Here is a 16,009-nt window from a genome sequence, read left to right on the forward strand (position 1 = left end):
AGCCTGGATCTTCTCTTATGTGTCAGTGGTGAATGGCAGCGGTAGGCCATGGGGAACTGTCTCAGCTGGGGTGATGATGGGGAATTTGGGAACATTTTAACAGCCCCTGCTCACCCTCTCTGAGCCCCCCCTTCTCTGAACTGCGGGGTCCCCTGGCTTTGACTCTTCTCGTGTGGCGAGCTGCAGATCTCGGGTGGGCTCATGCCCCTGCCCAGCCATGAAATCCACGTCCTGCTGCTCCTTGTGCTCTGTCACTCTCCATTGTCCACATCAAAGCGGAGGCAAGTGGGACCCTGCTGACACTCTGCCCTGACTCCCCAGCCTTGGGTGTCCCATGGAGGTAGCTATTCCCTCCTGCTCCTGAGCAAGGCACTCCACCTCTCCCACGGACCTAGGGAGGGAGAGGTCTGGAGCAGAGCCCAGTCTGGCAGCTGGGACACCAACCTGGGCACCAGGCAGTGCTGGTTGCCTGGCAATGGACCTGCCCTGAGGCTGCCAGAGGGGTGAGGCTCTGAGCTAAGCTCTTGCTGGCGGTTTCCTGGGCAGGCCCAGAGCCTAGTGGCAGGGGAGCCTAGCAGGGCACCTGCGTCACCCCTTTTGGGGACTGGCCTGCCCTACCCGCCTTTTCTGGGCCCCCCACAGACTGGCCCTATCCACTCAGGTCCTCCCCTCAGGGACCCACCTGTCACGGAGTCCCTGGGCGATGCTCTGGAACTGCTCCCCATGAAGCCAGTCAGGACTCTGGGGCAGTCGCCTTTCTGTGAGCAGCCTGTCTTCAGGACACACAGCTCACACAGCTTCCCCCTTCCTGGGTCTGACCTCGGAGCATTCAGCATCCTCTGCCCCTCCGTGCGCTTCCCCCCAGTGAGTCCGCTCAGGCGGGGCTCCTGGGGAAGCCAGAGGGTCCTGCACCCCAACTTCGCAGTCAGACATGACTCTCAGCCAGCCAGTAAAACAGAAGGTTTATTAGACGACAGGAACATGGTCTAACACAGAGCTTGCAGGTGCAGAGAACGGGACCCCTCAGCTGGGTCCATTTTGGGGGGCAGTGAGCCAGACAACCACGTCTGCACTTCACTCCATGTCCCAGCCAGCCCCAAACTGAAAACTCCCTCCAGCCCCTCCTCCTCTGGGCTTTGTTCCTTTCCCGGGCCAGGTGGTCACCTGATTCCTTTGTTCTCCAACCCTTCAGCTCTCACCTTGCAGGGGGGAAGGGCCCAGGCCATCAGTTGCCAGGAAACAGGGTGTTGGCCATTCTCTGTGTCCAGACTCCTGCACACACATGCCCTCTAGGGCTCTGCAATGATCATACACCCCTACTCCACCCCCCAGATACCCAAGAACTGCCCAGGGGAAACCGAGGCACCCCCACACCACTCAGAGGAAACATTAAGAACAGTCCCACTTCGTCACACCACCACAGGGCCTACCCTCTTCCTCTGCAATTCATACTTGCACATTTGCAGGTGGCTCCATCTGGCCCTGGATGACGTAGGCAGCCCTAACTGCCTGTCACCAGCGGGAAGTGCTGCGTCTGGCTGGGTGGGTTTTTCTATTCCCTGCCTCCATCTCTCTGTCTTCCTGACCCCTCTCCCCACTCTGTCCCTCTTCCCACTCTGGATGCTTGTTTTGCTCCCAGGCTGCTGTCTTCTCTTCTCTCCCTACTGTATGCCTTCCATGCTCAGTGTTGAGGCTGGCAGGGAGTTCCGTGGCTACTTGGGACCTGCAGGATGAAAATGCAGGACACCCAATAGGCAAGGGCTAGGAAGAGACCCTGGAGCTCAGACACCTGCCATGCAGTTCCCCTAAGCCTTCTCCAGTGCAAGCTCGCCTCTGCAGGGTGCTCCACTTGCCAGATGGTCCTGGTGGAGAGGAGTGTGATTCTGAACAGGGCAGGCTGAGTAATCCATTGGCAGCCTAATGGGGCACTAGTAATTGATTTCCAGCTGTCAGGAAGGGGTGTGGGTGTGTAGAGACCATTCGTATCCTGCTTGTCAGGGAAGATGGAGCTCGTGAGGCCCCAGGTGATGCTTCTGAGAGCTGGAAGATGGATGTTTGGTGTGACGAGACCCCCAACTGCAGAACTCATCCCCAAGTGTATATATGCAGGTAGTGCTGCAAGTTTGTGCATGTAGGTTTTGTGTACGGTCTGTGTGGAATGTCTGAATGCAGTTGTGAGTCTGTGTAGACATTTGCGTGTGTGTAGATGTGTGCATGTATCAGTGGTGTGTGTGTGTATATCATGAGAGAATTTGGAGTGTGGATTCCTACAGGAATCTATTTACAGTTTCCTAGCAGCCTGGAGGCAAAGCCTTCCCCTTTCTGTTCTCTCTTGGCGGGGGCCCCTGCACAGGTCTCTGGAGGACTGCAGTCATAGCTGTCCATTTTGCAGCACCTGAGCGCAAGTCTGTGTTATGTAGGGCTTTGTCAGGCTGCATGATGTATTAGCGGTTAGGCTGTTCCTTTTTGTGTGCTGGTCTTGCCCCCCCTCCCCTTCCCCTGCATCGGCTGCATTTGTAAAATGAAATAAATATTGACACGGGCGGGATGCTATTCAATTTGTCCTGATCACTGGGCTGCAGTGAGTTCTGACAGGGCAGAGTGTAAAACATAAGCTCAGGATGTAATTTCCACTGTCAACATGATGTACAGTATGGCTCTGCCAAATACATACCGACAAGCTGAGCAAGCCCTCTCGGGGAGGGTACAAGTCACGCTGATAATTGGGAAGCTGGGACTGAGGAACATCAGCAAAGGTGGCGTTTCACTTGGATTCTGATCTGGGGGTGCAGGGGGTGTGTGAGCATGAGCTAGAGCCAGCCACCTTGTGTGTCTGTGACGCAGCAGGGAGGGGGGAGTGTTGACCTGGGAATGTGGCAGGGGAGTTTCAATGGGAGACCTGAGAGCCTGTAACCTGAGCCAGGAGGGGGAGGTAACACCTCTGCCCAGAAAACTGGACAAAGGCTGCAGGAGAGAGCCGGCTGGGGGGGGTTAGTTTCAGTTTGGGGCTGGGTGGAGGAACGCAGGGAACCCCAGGGCTGGGGTCTAAGCTCCCTGCTCCCCCAGAAGGACTTGACTGAGGGGTCCTGGGTGTACCCACAAGCTCTGTTTTGGACTGTGTTCCTGTTGTCCAATAAACCTCCTGTTTTACTGGCTGGCTGAGAGTCTCAGTGAATCCCAGGAAGAGGGGTGCAGGGCCCGGACTCCCCCACACTCTGTGACAACGTCTGCCTGTGAGCCCCCGTAGGCCGTCATATCAGGACACTGCACTGCGTGCTGGTTCTGGCAGCAGCAGCTCCCATCAGTTATTTACGGCCCATAGCTCGTGTGTGGCAGAGAGGAGTGGTGCCCCAAGTCTGTTCTGAAAGGTCGCCAATATCACTGGGAAATCAGTGCTGTGGCCAGCCTCTGCCCCTTGTGTGCTGGGCTCCTGGGCCCTGCCCGCAGCAGAGGACTTTGTGTCCTGGCACAGCCACTTCGGATGCAGCACCAAGAGGCTACAGGAAGGGGAGAGGAAGAGAAAGTAGCTGCCCCTGGAGGAGGCTGGGGGAGCCTGCGAGGCAAGGGATAAGGTGTGGTGGACGTATGCAGATAACAGACCATTGACCCCAGCCCTTATATAGCACTGGACGCAGTGCTACTCACTGGGGGCCCTAAGCAGGAATATTCCTCCCACAACACCTAATAAAAAGCAAATAGGGACCCCTTGAGCTGCTTGGGGCCCTAAACAATTGTTCAGTCTGCTGATGCCTAACGACGGCTCTGTATAGCACAATCCAAATGTGTGACTGTAAGGGTGAGAGCAATGGGATGGAGTCTGAGGACTTGGGATGGCCTCACTCTGCAGTTTAGCTTCAGCTCCCACATTGCTCCAGCTCTCTGTGTTTCTGTAGCCACAAGGTCAAGGGCTGCAAGTGGATCAGACTGGCAGTGTCCAGTGGGGCTGAGCAAATGGAGGCTGAGCAAGCCCTGGCGCTTTGGGATCTTGCTGCCAAATGTATAGCGCTGGCCAGGTGAGGACGTGTAAACTCCTGTCCCTCTGTCTCTAGCCGCAACAGCCCATGCCAAGGGTGACAGAATGCAGCTGAACTTTGACCTTGTGAGAGAACCCCTGATAAATCACATTCATTCAAATACAGTGGTAAAATGGGGAGCTATTGAGTGTAGAAAGCACTGTGATGGCTGAGAGCATAAACACAAGGGTATGGTTCCCACAGCAGCGGTGACCCAGCCCCTGGGTACTCGGGACTCCATACTAAGTCTGGTGTTAGCAGTTGTACAGGGTCTTGAGGTGCAGTGGTGTTGAGTTAGCTGCCATGGGAACTATGGGCCAGATCCTCAGAAGACGTAAATCAGAAGAACTCCACAGACTCCAGGGGAGTGACGCTGGCCCAGCTCAGGCCCTTCCTGAGGGTTTGTCTCACCCATACGCTGTAGTAACAGTTTGTTCGATTGAATTGCCTTGTTTTTAAGTTAAAACATAAACAGAATAAAAGAGGAAAACCATCCCTCTGTCTGTCTTCAGTGTGTAAGCATCACCTGGCCCAGGCTGCATGTTGGGACCCGAGTCTACTGACGTAGGAGCATGAGGAGGGGCTGCAGATCTGTGCTCTAGGTAGGCCAATATTTGGTTTTAAATTAGCAGTGAGTTGAGGGTGTGTGTGTTTCCTCCTTTCCCGTCTCCCACCATGGGAGACTTTTCCTCCACTCTTTGGTGCTCCGCCCCTTGCCATGCACCAGTCTGAACCTGCTGTGGATGCCGTGTGTGCTCCTGCTGCAAGGGCCATCCCTTGTTTCTTGGACACACATATGTCCTGTAGGAACACACAAATGTGCCTGTCAGGTGAAATTGGCTATTTCAGCTTGGGCTAATGCCCTTTCTCTGCCACCTCTAGGCATTTCCCAGACCCGGGGGGCTGTGTGTATGTTCCCTGTGGAGACTTCTGGTGAATCTGAGCGTGGCTGAGTGGGCAAGGCTCTGGTGATGGGCAAAGGGTGAGAATGGGCAGGGCTCTGGTTGTTGCTTCCACAGTGTACTTGGTATTGGCACAGGCCTGGACACAGGACCAGAATGGTCCCTTTGTTAAGTTCTGATTCTACCAGTTGCGTTTCCTGAGTGCAGCCCATCTCTGTTATAGCTACAGGTCTCACTGCAGCGCAGAAGTGTTGTGTAATAACAACTTAGCACTGACAGCTCAAGAGGTGGATGCCCTTTGCTTGTCCCCAGGCAGCCTCAGCACGGGCGGAAATAGTGTGAGCTTCGCCCCACCTTGGGGCTGAGAGCCAAGGAGCAGGACAGGCTCTGGGGCACAAGGGGTGAGTGCATGTTTGCTAGCAGCTGGCCTGAGATCCACCAGCTGATTTCACGCCCACCCAGAGCAGCCACGGGATGGGAGCCATTTCTGGCCAGTGCTATGGGACCAACTTCCCGAAGCGCCAGTCCGCTTCAGCATGGTGGGTTTTAACTTTTTCAGTGGGGCTGGAACATCCTTGGGTTCACGTTGGGCTGAGGAGAAAACAGAGCAGGGATGGGTTGTTATTCCCATGGAAAGGCCTGTCACGGAGTTCCCGGGCAATGCTCTGGAACTGCTCCCTACGAAGCCAGGCAGGACTCTGGTGAAGTCTCCTTCCTGTGAACAGACTGTCTTCAGGGCAAGAAGCTCACACAGCTTCCACCTTCTTGGGTCTGACCTCGGAGCATTCAGCATCCTCTGCCCCTCCGTGCGCTTCCCACGGCGAGTCCGCCCAGGTGGGGTCCTGGGGAAGCCAGAGGGTCCTGCACCCCAATTCCACAGTCAGACGGGACTCTCAGCCAGCTGGGAACACAGAAGGTTTATTAGACGAAAGGAACATGGTCTAAAACAGAGCTTGTATATATAGAGAACAGGACCCCTCAGCTGGGTCCATTTTCGGGGCAGTGAGCCAGACAACCCCATCTGCACTTCACTCCTCATCCACAGCCAGCCCCAAACGGAAACTCCCTCCAGCCCCTCCTCCTCTGGGCTTTGTCCCTTTCCCGGGCCAGGAGGTCACCGGATTCCTTTGTTTTCCAATCCTTTAGCTCTCACCTTGCAGGGGGGAAGGGCCCAGGCCATCAGTTGCCATGAAACAGGGTGTCAGCCATTCTCTGTGTCCAGACCCCTGCGCACACCTGCCCTCTAGGGCTCTGCAATGATCATACACCCTTACCCCACCACCTAGATACTTAAGAACTGCATAGGGGAAGCTGAGGCACCCCTACAGTATTCAGAGGAAACATTAAGAACATTCCCACTTCGTCACATCTCTCCCCCATTGGAGACCGAACTGAGTGAGGTCACTTTATCCGGTGACCTGGGGAAGTTGGAAGCCACCAATGTTCCCATGGATGCCCCAGCATCTCTCCCATTCCTTGGTGGGAGTTACACCAGGCCCTTCCAGTTTTACGCCCTACCAGTTTCACGCCCTCCCTTAGGTCGGGTGTGCTTGATGGCACTTGCATGCCGCATGTGGGAAGGTTTATGTGGCCCATGCCCTTTTGCCACCCCAAAACCCCAGGGGGTCAAACTGGGATTGGGTCTTCTCCCAGCGCTGCAGTCTGGAAGGCTGCAATTCAGGCTCTCTTGGTTAAGAGCCCCCATCCTGATCTTGGCCCCCCTCTGACCAGGTGTCTCTGTCATCCGCCGCTTGGCATCAGCCTCTCACCGAGCCCTGTGTCTGAGGCGTCGGTGAACACTATAAAGGCCTTGGCAAAGTCTGGGTTTACCAGATTTACCAGTCCCTGGATTAGAGCCTCCTTCAACGCACAGAGAGCCCTTTTCTATGCAACAATTCACCCCTCACAGAAATTCTGCTCTTACCCTCTTTACCTAGGGCTTGCTCTAGAGGAACACTTTCCTGAACAACAACAGACTCTTTCTGGGTCTCCCTTACATCCAGAATTACCTCTGGCCCATCAGGCGGATTCCTACACAATCCCCTTTCAGGCAAACTTACAGACTTCCTAGATGAAAGGTCAGAAGCATTCTCCTTCCCTTTGCCACACACAAGTTCCAGGCAAAATACAAGCACCAGAATTGTCTGGTCTCGGGGATTTTACATAGACACTAACTGGATGAGACCTAGTTACAGGGCCATTCTCCCGAGCAGACCCAAACTTAGGGCCCTTCCGTTCCTGGGCTTTAGCTGAATCCAGAACCAGCTCTGAGACAACTGCACTATCCTCAACCATCACAGGCTGAAAGGCCCCTTCTGTCTGCTCCACAGACAAAGAAGAGCTGGACGCACTTTCTCCTTTACCAGACACACAGCTTGGGATCTCTTTCTCCTTGTCCCAGCACACAAGGCTGGTCACAGACAACTGCTTGGAGATCAGGGTGGCTCCCTCCATAAGCAAGTCAATACCCCTGACAGACACAGGCAGATTTCCTTCACTGTCCCAATTCTCCACCCAGGTAATAGGTAGGGTCCAGGGACACTCATCTTCGACTCTCCTCTCCTTCCCGCCCTGCTGACTAGACAAAGCAATAAGCTCACAAGGCTGCCTCGGCTCATCCAAACTTTCCTTACCAAGCACCTTGCCACTCCCAATAGATCCCCTGCCCTGCCTGTGTCTCCCGCCACTCAGCTGGGGTCTCAGCTCCCACTGTGCTCAGCGCTGCCCTTGCTCGCTGCTTTCCTCACTGCATCAGAGCCAGCGTGAGGCCCCTCCCCACCGATTGGTTCCCTGGATTCAGATTCAAACCCTTGGCAGTTACCGGAGCAGGGTCTGGATCCTGTCCCAAAGAGACACAGTCACCCCACAACAGGGTCTCACAGCTGGTGTCCTGGAGAACCCCAACGACCAGCCAGCCCGACCCCTCCTGGGTCTGCACAGGGATCTGGGCCATAGGCAGGGCGAGGGGCTTCGTCCCTGGGACCCTCACCCAGTTCACACAGCCCCTCAACATCTGAGGCTGCACCACCCAGGGCCTGACAACAGTTCCCTCTGTCCCAGGATCTCGCCCTCCCAGGAATGTCTCCCCATTGACCATCACCTTCCGCTCCCACTGGAGGTCCCAGGGGCCTGATCCCAGGAAACTCCACACAGACATATAGGTTGGGGTCAGGAGTGGGAGCCTGTCCACCTCCCCATCCATCTGGCTGACGGAGTCTATGGCCTTGGGACCCAGGAAGGGAGCTAGACACCGGGGCTTTTCCACAGGGTCCCCCTGGTTCAAATCTCCAGCCTGCTCAAAGGCAGTGAGGTGGCATCCACATCCCCCTCCTTAACCAGGGGCAGCAATGTAGTCTCGAGGTTCCCTGCGGAACTGGCACCCCGGGATCTATCCCCACTCACCCCGGGTAGGTCCCCTAGGCCTCTCTGCTCCCCCACCGCCAGTTCATGCTGCTGCTGCTTCTGCAGCTCTTTCTCGGGCTCTCACTGTCTCTCACAGTCCTCTTGCTCTCTTGGACTCAGCTCCAATCCCGTCCATCTCCGATCCCCCAATGGGGAACCCGATCGTGAAGACCCCCGTCTGGTCGGGGACAGGAGTCTTGGGGATGCCTGGCTCCCACTCCGGCTCACACAGCCCCTCAGCATCTGAGGCTGCACCTCACAGTCCTCTTGCTCTCTCGGACTCAGCTCCAATCCCGTCCGTCTCCGATCCCCCGATGGGGAACCCGATTGAAGACTCTCGTCTGGTCGGGGACAGGAGTCTTGGCGATGCCTGGCTACCACTCCAGCTGCTCCCAGATCTTGCTATAGCCCCATTTGGGGTCAGGAATCTGTTCCTTAGAGCGGTCATCCTCCTCCAGCTGCACGATTAACTGTGCTTTTGTGAACTTTCCAATGCGCAACCCTCTCTTTCTGCACAGGGTTACAGTGTCCTTCTTAAGGAGACGGTGACAGGCCATCACTCCGCTGTTTCCAAGTTGCTGTGGACTCAAAGGCCTGTGTGCTCTTAGCTCCCCACGGTTTCCAGGGAGAACCCCTAGTGTACCAGCCCTTCTCGAGGTCACCCCCTCTTTGTCAGGGTCAAGCTGCAGACTCTTCCGCCCCGGGACCGCTTGCTGTAATCCCCCGGGGGACCCTGTTACTGCAAAAGTCCTTCTCTCTTATCACACACTCCTAGGGGTTAACCGTCCCCTGAAGCACTCTCTCTGAATCTTTAGCACACCTGGTCCCTGTCAGTCCCCCTTCATTTTACTGCTCCCCAGTCACTTACTGCAGGAAGTGCCGTCCACGGGGTGCAGTACATCCCACCATGACCACCAGTTGTCACGGAGTCCCTGGGCGATGCTCTGGAACTGCTCCCCATAAAGCCAAGCAGGGCTCTGGGGAAGTCTCCTTTCTGTGAGCAGCCTGTCTGCAGGACACACAGCTTCCACCTTCCTGGGTCTGACCTCGGAGCATTCAGCATCCTCTGCCCCTCCGTGCGCTTCCCACAGCGAGTCTGCTCAGGCGGGGCTCCTGGGGAAGCCAGAGGATCCTGCACCCCAACTCCACAGTCAGATGTGACTCTCAGCCAGCCAGTAAAACAGAGGTTTATTAGACGACAGGAACATGGTCTAACACAGAGCTTGTAGGTGCAGAGAACAGGACCCCTCAGCTGGGTCCATTTTGGGGGGCCGTGAGCCAGACAACCACGTCTGCACTTCACTCCATGTCCCAGCCAGCCCTAAACTGAAGCTCCCTCCAGCCCCTCCTCCTTTGGGCTTTGTCCCTTTCCCGGGCCAGGAGGTCGCCTGAGTCCTTTGTTCTCCAACCCTTTAGTTCTCACCTTGCAGGGGGGAAGGGCCAGGCCATCAGTTGCCAGAAACAGGGTGTCGGCCATTCTCTGTGTCCAGACCCCTGCACACACCTGCCCTCTCGGGCTCTGCAAGGATCATACACCCTTATCTAGGTGGTGGGATACTTAAGAAATGCCTAGGGCAAACTGAGACACCCCTACAGTATTCAGAGGAAACATTAAGCACAGTCCCACTTTGTCACAAGGCCCCACCCTTGGCCTGGGGGCTCTTCTCTCCCCAGGGCAGAGCTGAGGCCGACCTCTAGCTAGAAAACCTGCTTTAGCTGGATCGCTGCTGGGAGGAATTTGTTGTCAGGCGCTCAGGCAGGTTTGCAGAGTCTGTAAAACCCTAGACCTAGTGAGATTTGTCAGGCCCGGTCATTGTCCAGCAGAGCCGGACTAGAGTGGTCTGACCTGGAGATGAAAGCTCCACAATAGCCAGAGACTTTCCGGTCAGGCGTGACTGTGTTACACTGGCCATTGTCACTGATGCTTTGTACAGCATGTTTATGTACACGCCTGTGCATTACTTGTGGTTTTGTGCGTGCCATTATTGTTTGTTACAGGGCATTTTGCTCCCCGGGAGCAGCTGTCTCTGGCCATCTGGAGATGGGGCTAGATCAGAGGTGGGCAAACTGTGGGCCACATCCAGCCCGCAGGACCGTTCTGCCCTACCCCTGAGCTCCTGGCCCGGGAGGCTCGCCCCCGGCCCCTCCCCTGCTGTACCCCCTCCCTCGCAGCCTCTTCTCAGTACACGGCCGGGACAATGTTCTGGGCAGCAGGGCTGTGAGCTCCTGGGGCAGCGCAGCCCGGCGGCCCGACCCGGTGCCCTCTGCCCTGCGCGGCCCGACCCGGTGCCCTCTGCCCTGCGCGGCGTGGCTGGCTCCAGCTGGGCGGCCCGGCGGCCTGTCCTGGTGCAGCTGCGCTGCCAGCCACCCGCCCTCCAGGCAGCGCGGTAAGGGGGCAGGGAGCAGGGGAGGGGGGTTGGATGGGGGCAAGGGAGTTTGGGGGGTGGTCAGTGGCCGGGGGTGTGGATAGGGGTGTGGGCGGTCAGAGGGCAGGGAACAGGGGGGTTGAATGGGGGCAGGGGCTCTGGGGGTGGTCAGGGAGCAGGGGAGGTGGATGGGGCAGTCAGGAGAGGAGGGGGTGGATGGGGTGGCAGGGGGCAGTCAGGGGTGGGGGTTCCGGGGGCGGTCAGGGGACAGGGAGAAGGGGTGGGTGGGGGTTCCGGGGATGGTCAGGGGACAGGGAGAAGGGGTGGGTGGGTGGATGGGGCAAGGGTCCCAGAGGGGCTGTCGGGGTAAGAAGCAGGGGGGCTCAGATAGGGGGCGGGGGCTGGGCCACGCCTGGCTGTTTGGGGAGGCACAGCCTCCCCTAACCAGCCCTCCATACAATTTCCGAAAGTGGATGCGGCCTCAGGCCAAAAATTTGCCCACCCCTGGGCTAGATGCATCCCACTGACTTCGCACAGCAATGCTTCTGATGCCAAGGGGTGGAGGATTCAGCCCAAGTGATTGTGGACTGGTGGCCGACATTGTCAGCTCTGCACCCTCCGGCAGTTCTGCCCACTCATCCCTCCCTGCCTCCTAGAAACAGTTTCCTGCTTTAAAATGTCTTTCATATGGTTTGATCACAGGGCAAGCTGCCTAATTGGCAAAAGTGACTCCAAGACCCTCTGCCTCACACTAGAAATGAGTGCGCCAGGATGGCTGGGGGATGCCCTTTACTCATGCTCTGTTGGGCCTAGTGCATGGGTCATCGCTCTTTGCATTTACTAGTGAGTATCCGGTAGCACATGCAGTGAGAGGGGCAATATTTCAGTGACAAGAGGCCTTGCTACAGCCCTGTCCGCTGAAGAGCGGGCCCAGGCAGCAGGACCTCTGGGCGATGCATTTGGGAAGGAAGCATTAATGAGGCTGAACAATAATTCCTGACTCCTCAAGGTGCACCAGAGACCCTGTGTTCCTCAGAGCATCAGGTGCCCACAGTTCAGTGTGTGCGAGTGGACTGGCCCCTGTGCATGTTATACAGGGCATACGTGTATATGCTGTAGCAGGCATGTGTGCGCGTGTGCACACGAGCTGGCTGGTGTGTGTGTGCTGGCGTGTGCATGACACCTGTGTGCTGTGTAGGAATCAGGAACTGAGTGATGCTCATTGTCTTTGCCACGTGAAAGCCCTGCATGCTGTGGGTGTGGGGGGGCAGGGAAATACCGAAGCAATGCTGCAGCGAGCTGGCGTGCTGTGTGCATCAAGCCCGTCGGGCCCGTGTGCCTGTCCTAGGAGGGCAGGGAGCCGAGTGCATGCGAGGGACTTGTCAGCTGCCGCCGAACTTGGGTTTGTAGCATCTGTCAGCGGCTGGGCTTTGAGGAGCCCTTCTCCAGGCTGCTGTGTGACTCCTGTGCTCCGGGCAGATCCTAGTCTGATTTGTAAGGGACACGGTTCAGGATGCCCCTTGCCCTGCCCCTCCACTCTGTTGTCTCCAGTAACAGATAGCGGGAGATGAACTTGGCAAGTCCATTTCAGCGGAATGTTTGAGGAGCAGAGTGCGTGGCTCTGGCTGGCCTCTGTGGGAAGCTCCAGCTGCAAGGGGGACAGAGAGGTGCCTGTCCATCCTCCCAAGAGCAAGGCGAGGCTTATTGCAAACCATCTGAAATGGTCCCTGTTGCACAGAGCATGTTTCCATCCTGGTGGCAGGTCACAAATCTCTTGCCCAGGCTTGTTTGTCTGTGTCTGGGACAAGGCCAGAGCTGTCTAGGAAGTTGGTATTGAGTATTCTCTGGACTCATCTTCTCAACTGATGTTGACCTGGAGCTCAATGAAGGTCACTCTGGCTCCCATAGACCCAAATTCGGGGCTGGCAGCTCCTTCCCAGTCTGAGAATATCAAAGGGTGAGGCTGGTAGAGGGGCTGGACAGGCTAATGGGTGGAGGCCAGAATTGGGGAGCCAGTCTCCCCTGAGCTCCAGTCCTGGTTCAGGCTGGTGGTGTTGTCCAAAGCACGCGCTCATTAGGGTGCTCAGCTGCACACACAGGGTGTCACGCAAAACCTGTGTCCCTCAGCCCCACACCAACAGCCACTGTTGGGAGCCTTAGCCTGTGAGGCCCTCCCGGCGCCATCTGATCACCCCGAGTAACTGTACTTACTCTCACTTGGATCCCAGAAGCAGTGTGAGGGGGAGGCGCGCTGGTTTGAGCCGTCGCTGTTCTCCGGATCCTTGCTAAATACAGGAATTTCCATAGAGATGAAAGCTCCACTTCTCTGCTACCCTCCTCCTCCTCCTCCTCCTCCCGATGTCCCTGGCTCTCGCAGCTCCTGCAATGCCAGGCTCCCACACGTGGCATCAAGGGAGGGGACAGCAGCACCACAAAGAAGGAGAGAAAGCCGGGGAGAAAAAGAGCCGGGCAGCAAGCACAGGAGATGAAGGGAGCATGAGGGGTAGCCAGGCGAGGGGAGGCACTCAGAGCGGGTAGTGCAGTGCTCAGCCCAGGGGTCGTCACTAACATCTTGGCCTCTTTCAGGTTCCCAGAGACGCTGGCAGTTGCCCTGTGCTCACCCGAGTGAACTGGCAGAGGATGGAAGTGGCTGGCAGCAGCTTGGTGAAGGGTTCTCCTCTGGAAACTGGAGTGCAACAGCCGCAAAGATGGAGAATACAAATGCCCTCAGCCTGAGCAGCCCTGTGCCAGGGCCTGCCACACGTGGATCTGTAGCCTGATAGCACAGGGCCTGTTTCCGGAGTGGGCGAGCGCCCGTCTTGGCCACAACAGGCCACTCCTGTTAAGATCTCTCATGAAACTTAATGCAAAGGTGCTCGCTCTGCTGTCCTGCAAACTGCAAGTGCAGCCTTCTCTGCCCCCACAGGGAGAGCCCTGCCACAGGCAGCAGAACCCCCCTCTCTGCTTGCTGAAGTGTCCCCAGGGTGGCATATGGGGAGAGCAGAGGGGGGGATAAATGGTCTTTTGACCCCTGGCTCCCAAGGAACTGCAGCCACCAGCCCAGCCACGGAGCAGCGCAGCCCTGGGTCGCTGGCGAATGTGGCATGCGAGCGCTGATGGGAAAGCACTAGTTGTCTGGCCACACAGAGTCTCTGAGCGGGCCCAGGCTGTAGCCTCTTCAAGGCAGAAAGCTTGACTGTTCTCTCCTTGCTCAGCCCAATGCCAGGAGCCGAGGATGCTGGTTGCTTGTTGCTGTCAGCAGCATGCCTGGGGCCTTGGCAGACGTAACTCCTAGCCCACAGGCACCCTGAGGAGCCTGACTGCCTGGAGTGAGGTCTCGGCGGGGATGGGGAAGCTGCCCCATCCGGGCTGGTGAGCCCCACAGTGGTGGTGTCAGGCCCCTTCCTGCTCCCCAAAGGATGTCAGCGTCCTCTCTGAAAGCCACTCTCCATGCAGCCTCCCGGTGCGCAGTAGTGATGGCTCTGCCAGGCTTCTCGTGGACCATATTTCTGCTACTCTGCACCCTGGAGCAGCTGGGGGCCCTGGCCATTCACATGGAGGCTGGGAGGCCGGGCCTGGAGCAGTCAGGGGACAGCATGCTGCTGGCAGGCGGACGTGTGAAGCGCGGCTGGGTGTGGAACCAGTTCTTTGTGGTTGAGGAGTACACGGGCACGGAGCCGCTGTACGTGGGAAAGGTAAAGTGACCTTGGTATGTCTCTGCAGGGCCCAGGCCTGTTGCCGGGAGGGGAGGGGGCTGGAGCTAGGCCAGGAGCATGGCCAGGCACAGCGGGTGCCCCTGCCGCACGGGAGGAAAGGCCCTGCTGCGGGGGGGGCTGCACTGAAGGCAAGGAGCATCCCTGAGTGGGGTGGGAAGGCTGCTCGAGTGGATTAGGAGCCCTCAGGGCCGGGCAGTTTTAGACACAGTCATTGTTTGATGGGGCTTCAGCAGGGCCAGTAGGTTCAGAGAAAATCCAGAGCAGGGAATACCCCCTAGATGGACAGCTGCCACCTCCAGTGCTGTGTGGGCACAGGGGGAGGGGAGGAGGCAAACTGGCAGCACCCGGGGGCACTGGGGGAAGGGCAGGCTGGAGGTGTCCCAGGGGCGCGATGGGAAGGGGGGCTGGCGGTGTCGGGGGCTGACGATGCCCTCAATGGGAGGGGATGAAGGGAAGTTGTGGGCAATGCCCTGGGGGTACATGGAGAAGGGGGGCTGGCGGTGTCCCAGGGGGTGATGGGAAGTGTGGGGGGGCTGGCGGTGTCTGTGGGGAGCGGCCATGGGAAGGGGGGCTGGCGGTGTCTGGAGGGGCGGCCATGGGAAGTGGTGGGGGCTGGCGGTGTCTGGAGGGGCGGCCATGGGAAGTGGTGGGGGCTGGCAGTGCCTCCAGTGGGGTGATGGGAAGTGGTGGGGGCTGGCGGTGTCCTTGGGGGTGATGGGAAGGGGGGCTGTCAGTGCCCTGGTGGGGTGTTGGGAAGTTGGGGGAGCTGCTGGTGTCTGGGGGGGGTGATGGGAAGTTGGGGTGGCAGTGCCCCGGTGGGAAGTTGGGGGGGGCTGGCGGTGCTGTGGGGGGCTATGGGAAGGGGGGGTGGGCGATGGGAAGCGGGATGGCGGTGCCCCCGGTGGGAGGGGAAGGGGAGGTGGTGGGCAGTGCCCCGACACACACAGTGCAGTGACTGTCCAGTGATGGTGCTGTGGGGGGTGATGGGAAGTCGGGGGGGCTGGCGGTGCTGTTGGGGGCGATGGGAAGGGGGGGTGGGCGATGGGAAGCGGGATGGCAGTGCCCCCGGTGGGAGGGGAAGGGGAGGCGGTGGGCACTGCCCTGGGGAGCGCCCCGACACACACAGTGCAGTGACTGTCCAGTGATGGTGCTGTGGGGGGTGATGGGAAGTCGGGGGGGCTGGCGGTGCTGTGGGGGGCTATGGGAAGGGGGGGTGGGCGATGGGAAGCGGGATGGCGGTCCCCTCGGTGGGAGGGGAAGGGGAGGCGGTGGGCAGTGCCCTGGGGAGCGCCCCGACACACACAGTGCAGTGACTGTCCAGTGATGGTGCTGGACTCTGGTGGAGACGTGACCCTTGCTGCGAAGCTGGATGAGCAGGGCCAGGGAGCTGGGGGTGGGGTGGCGGATGGGCTCTGTGGACACAGGGATTTTGCACAGCAGGGCCAGACTGGGCCCTGGGATTCACACCTGGGCAGAGCTGCTCCTGCTGGGTGTGTGCATGGGGGGCAGCCAGAGGGCCAGTTACCATCCCATCCAGAACCCTCCTCCCTGGGAACGCCAAGGTGGGAGCGGCAACGGCTCTGCCCTGAAGGGAGCATCATCATCACTTC

General features: G+C 58.2%; 1 protein-coding gene across 3 annotated transcripts in view; it reads left to right on the forward strand.

The window, feature by feature from the left end:
• CDH22 (cadherin 22) overlaps window positions 1-16,009 on the forward strand; it is a 187,805-nt gene that overhangs the window by 46,396 nt on the left and 125,400 nt on the right. For 2 of the 3 annotated variants that reach the window (XM_073308961.2, XM_073308962.2), the window contains exon 2: window positions 13,270-14,378. In XM_073308961.2, the coding sequence (XP_073165062.1) occupies window positions 14,103-14,378 (276 nt within the window). In that variant the 5' untranslated portion in view covers window positions 13,270-14,102. Of the gene's footprint in view, window positions 1-13,269; window positions 14,379-16,009 lie in introns of those variants that run through there. The other variant, XM_073308963.2, reaches the window with a different exon arrangement.

Source organism: Lepidochelys kempii, chromosome 13 (genome assembly GCF_965140285.1).
Source record: "Lepidochelys kempii isolate rLepKem1 chromosome 13, rLepKem1.hap1, whole genome shotgun sequence".
Taxonomy (NCBI): Eukaryota; Metazoa; Chordata; order Testudines; family Cheloniidae; genus Lepidochelys; species Lepidochelys kempii.